The sequence below is a fragment of the Cebus imitator genome, unplaced genomic scaffold (assembly GCF_001604975.1).
Source record: "Cebus imitator isolate Cc_AM_T3 unplaced genomic scaffold, Cebus_imitator-1.0 Scaffold75, whole genome shotgun sequence".
In the NCBI taxonomy this organism is placed as follows: Eukaryota; Metazoa; Chordata; class Mammalia; order Primates; family Cebidae; genus Cebus; species Cebus imitator.
In genome coordinates this window covers 913,257-917,630 of record NW_016107390.1, presented here as the reverse complement: position 1 = coordinate 917,630, position 4,374 = coordinate 913,257, and the positions used below count along the sequence as shown (strand labels likewise).

General features: G+C 47.5%; 1 protein-coding gene across 1 annotated transcript; it reads left to right on the top strand.

Annotated features, from left to right (window-relative positions):
- The first annotated feature begins 3,945 nt into the window (after positions 1-3,945).
- LOC108306920 (60S ribosomal protein L39-like) lies at positions 3,946-4,215 on the top strand. Its single transcript, XM_037739847.1, has one exon. It carries the CDS (start codon positions 3,983-3,985, stop codon positions 4,136-4,138), a length of 156 nt encoding a protein of 51 aa, XP_037595775.1. The 5' UTR covers positions 3,946-3,982; the 3' UTR covers positions 4,139-4,215.
- The last annotated feature ends 159 nt before the right edge of the window (positions 4,216-4,374 follow it).

Genomic DNA, 4,374 nt, shown 5'->3' with positions numbered 1-4,374 from the left:
GCTGCAGGAGTCTTAGGGAGCCTTGTACAAAGGCTAGAGTTACGCATTTACCAACAGTAAACCCCAGGACAGGAGATGCAACGAAGCAGGCAGCCAATGTAGAAAACACCAGAATTTTTCCTTGGAGCTGGGCTGCAATGAGAGGTGCTTGCCATGAATGTAAGCTGCTGTTTTTTCTTTTTTTTTTCTTTTGAGATGGAGTTTCGCTCTTATTGCCCAGGCTACAGTGCATTGGCGTGATCTCGGTTCACTGCAACCTCCGCCTCTTGGGTTCAAGCGATTCTCCTGCTTCAGCCTCCCAAGTAGCTGGGATTACAGGCATGCGCCACCATGCCTGGCTAATTTTTGTATTTTTAGTAGAGACGGGATTTTGCCATGTCGGTCAGGCTGGTCTTGAACTCCTGATCCTCAGGTGATCGGCCTCTCAAAGTGCTGGGATTACAGGCATGAGCCACCGCACCGGCCACCTACTGTCTTTTCTTTGACCCTTCCTTTCCAGTTTTTGAAGATAATGCAGGAAATAATCTCTGAAGATACTTGATAAAAATTCCCCAAAACACAGAAACATATGCTTCCACTTCATTGATAAAAATTTCCTGCAGTTTGGCACCTGGGCCTAGTTCAGCTGGTGGATGAGCTGATTGATGCATTTACCCCGATAGCCAGGTGTGCCCATCTCCCTGAGGAAGCCCACTCTATTTTTGGTGGCATGATGGGCCACTGAGAGGTGGAAAGGGCGAAAGAACCATGAGATCTCCGGAAATGCTTCTCCGGGAAGGCAATTTCATGAATGAGGTCTTCCAAGCAAATGACACCAGACTTCCCCAGGAGCTCCTTGAGCGCTGTGTTGAGATCATCTGTCAGACGGATGATCTCATTCTTGACCTCAGCTTGTCCACGTTTCAAAATGAGTTCCCGGACAGACTTCAGATTTGGAAATCCCCAGGTCACATAAAGTTCGACTATATGCGCCATTTTTAGGTGCTGGGGGTGACCAGAACAGAAGGACGTGAACAGACGCATCTCAAAAGAAGACATCCATGCGGCCAGCAAACATGAGAAACGCTCAACATCATTATTCATCAGAAACGCAGATCAAAACCGCAATGAGACACCCCCTCACCAGTCAGAATGGCTATTATTAAAAGTCAAAAAATTAACAGATATTAGCAAATTTGCAGAGAAAAAGGCAACCTTTATATACCGTCTGGGAGCGTATTCGTTCAGCTACTGTGGAAAGCAGTTGGAGGTTTCTGAAAGAACTGAAAGTAGAACTACCGTTTGACCCAGCAATGCCATTACTGGGTATATACCCAAAGGAAAAGGAATCATTCTACCAAGAAGACACATGCACTCATATGTTTATTGCAGCACGATTCACAATAGCAAAGAAATGGAGTCAACCTAGATGCCTGCCATTGGGGGACTGGATAAAGAAAATGTGGTGCAAACACACCATGAAATACTACACAGCCATAAGAAAGCAAAATTATGTCCTTTGCAAAAACACGGATGCAGCTGGAAACCATGATCCTAAGTGAATTTAATACAGGAACGGAAAACCAAATGCTATGTGTCCTCACTTATAAGTGGGGGCCAAACACTGGGCACGCGTGGACATAAGCAGAGAGAAAGGGAGGGGAAAGGGCTGAACAACTAACTTAATGGGTGCGATGTTCACTCCCTGAGTGCTGGGATCCCTGAGATCGCAAACCTCAGCCTCACACAGTAAATCTGTGTGACAAACCTGCACATGTACCCCCTGAATCTAAAATAAAAGTTGGGAAGAAAAGAACTGGGGAGAGAGGCTGATGCACTGACATACATTTCTGCAGAGGGCGCCAAAGGCCAGGCAGCCCCAATTTTTAACAAAGTTGAGATCTGGGGGTTTTCTTGTTCTTTAGCTCCACAAGAGCGGGTACGTGTAACTCTTTTTTTTTTTCTTTGTTTTCTCTCTCCCTCCTCTCTCTCATGCTCTGTTGTTTTTTCTTTTTTCTGCTTTTTCTTAAGTGTTTTCTTTCTTTTTTTAACTTGATATAAAATTTACATAATATCAAGTTGACCTTTTTTGTTGTTGTTTTTGAGACGGAGTCTCACTCTGTCATCCAGGCTGGAGTGCAGTGGCACAATCTCAGCTCACTGCCACCTCTGCTTCCCGGGTTCAAGCGATTCTCCTGCCTCAGCCTCCTGAGTAGCCGGGATGACAGGTGCACACCATCACACTCAGCTAATTTTTGTGTTTTTAGTAGAGACAGGGTTTCACCATGTTGGTCAGGCTGGTCTTGAACTCCTGACCTCATGATCCGCCCACCTTGGCCTCTCAAAGTGCTGGGATTACAGGTGTGCGCCACCGCACTGGGCCAAAATTGACCATTTTAAAGTATACCATTTTAAGGTATAAGTACGTTCCCAGCGTTTTGCAAACACCATCTCTATCTAGTTCCAAAATATTTTCATCACTCTAAAGGAGTTTCGCTCTTGTTACCCAGGCTGGAGTGCAGTGGCGCGATCTCAGCTCACCGCAACCTCGGCCTCCTGGGTTCAGGCAATTCTCCTGCCTCAGCCTCCCGAGTAGCTGGGATTACAGGCACGCGCCACCATGCCCAGCTAATTTTTTGTATTTTTTTAGTAGAGACGGGGTTTCACCGTGTTGACCAGGATGGTCTCGATCTCTTGACCTCGTGATCCACCTGCCTCGGCCTCCCAAAGTGCTGGGATTACAGGCTTGAGCCACCCGGCCTGGCAACCCTGAAAATATTAAACAGTTGTTCCTCATGTCCATTTCCACCTCCCCCGTCTCTTCAGCTCCCAACAACCACAGTTTTATTCCTGTCCCTGCATTCACCTGTCTGGTCATTTCACATGAATGGAATTACGCAGTGTGTGACCTCCTGTCTTCTCCTTGCCTTTGAACTTTAAACATTGCACCTGACGTGGGTTAGGCTGCACGTGTCTGCAGGAGCCCTGGCTGCCCACCGGAGAGGCTCTGGGCCACATGTGGGCTCGTGCACAGAAGGACCACCGTGTCAGGTGACCCACCCATGGGCTGAAAGCCCACACCTCCAGGACACCTTTCTCCTCCATCGCTTCTCCCAGTGCCTGTGACAGTCTTTGTCCGACAGCAGGCATCACAGCCGCTCTCAGCACCGTGTGACTGGGCATCCTAGCAGCTCTCTCTAGGTTGCTCAAGCCCGAGTCCTCCTTCCCAGTCATCACAAGTGTACCTCGGCGCAGCGCGGAGGCTCACGCCAGTAACCATAGCACTTTGATAAGCTGAGTTGGGAGGATCGCTTGAGCCCAGGAGTTCGAGACCAGCCTGGGAAACATAGCCAGACTTTATCTCTACCAAAAGTACCAGAAATTTAGCCAGGCGTGATGGTGCACCTGTGGTCCCGGCCACTTGGGAGGCTGAGATGAGATGATCGCTTGATTCCAGGAGATGAAGGGTGCAGTGAGCCGAGATCACACCACTGCACTCCAGCCTGGGTGACAGAGGGAGATGCTGACTTTAACAATATACATATGTTTTTTCTTGTTTTGAGACAGAGTCTTGTTCTGTCACCAGGCTGGAGTGCAACGGCGCGATGGCTCACTGCAACCTCCACCTCCCTGGTTCAAGTGATTCCCCTGCCTCAGCTTCCCGAGTAGCTGGGATTACAGGCTCAAACCACCATGTCCGGCTAATTGTTTTTTGTATTTTTATTACAGATGGGGTTTCACCATGTTGGCCAGACTGGTCTCGAACTCCTGACCTCAGGCAACCCACCCAGCTTGGCCTCTCAAAGTGCTGGGGTTACAGGCATCAGCCACCGCGCCCAGCCAATTAATTTTTTAAAACGGACAAGTGATTGGAGTTTTAGGTCATAGTCTGGTAAAAGGAGATCACAGGATGACATAATTCTTACGTGTGGACATATAAAAGGGGAACAGCCTCTCTTCCTTTCTCCGCCATCGTGGTGTGTGCATTACTCCGTTTCTCGCCATGTCTTCTCACAAGATTTTCAGGATTAAGCGATTCCTGGCCAAGAAACAAAAGCAAAATCGTCCCATTCCCCAGTGGATTCGGATGAAAACTGGTAATAAAATCAGGTACAACTCCAAAAGGAGACACTGGAGAAGAACCGAGCTTGGTCTGTAAGAAATTACACATGTGATGGCACACATATTTATGCTGTCTGTAGGTCACAGTCGTGTTACCAAATCAAGCTGAAAAATGTCACCGCCATCTGGAGAAGAAGTTTGAACAGTTTCCTTTCTGTATCTGTTATGAAGGCATTAGTACAACGCACAATGCTTCCATTATTCATGTTAAAAAAAAAACAAAAAACAAGGTTTAGGTTGCCTGGGTTCAGTAATAAATATGTGAGACCTTTC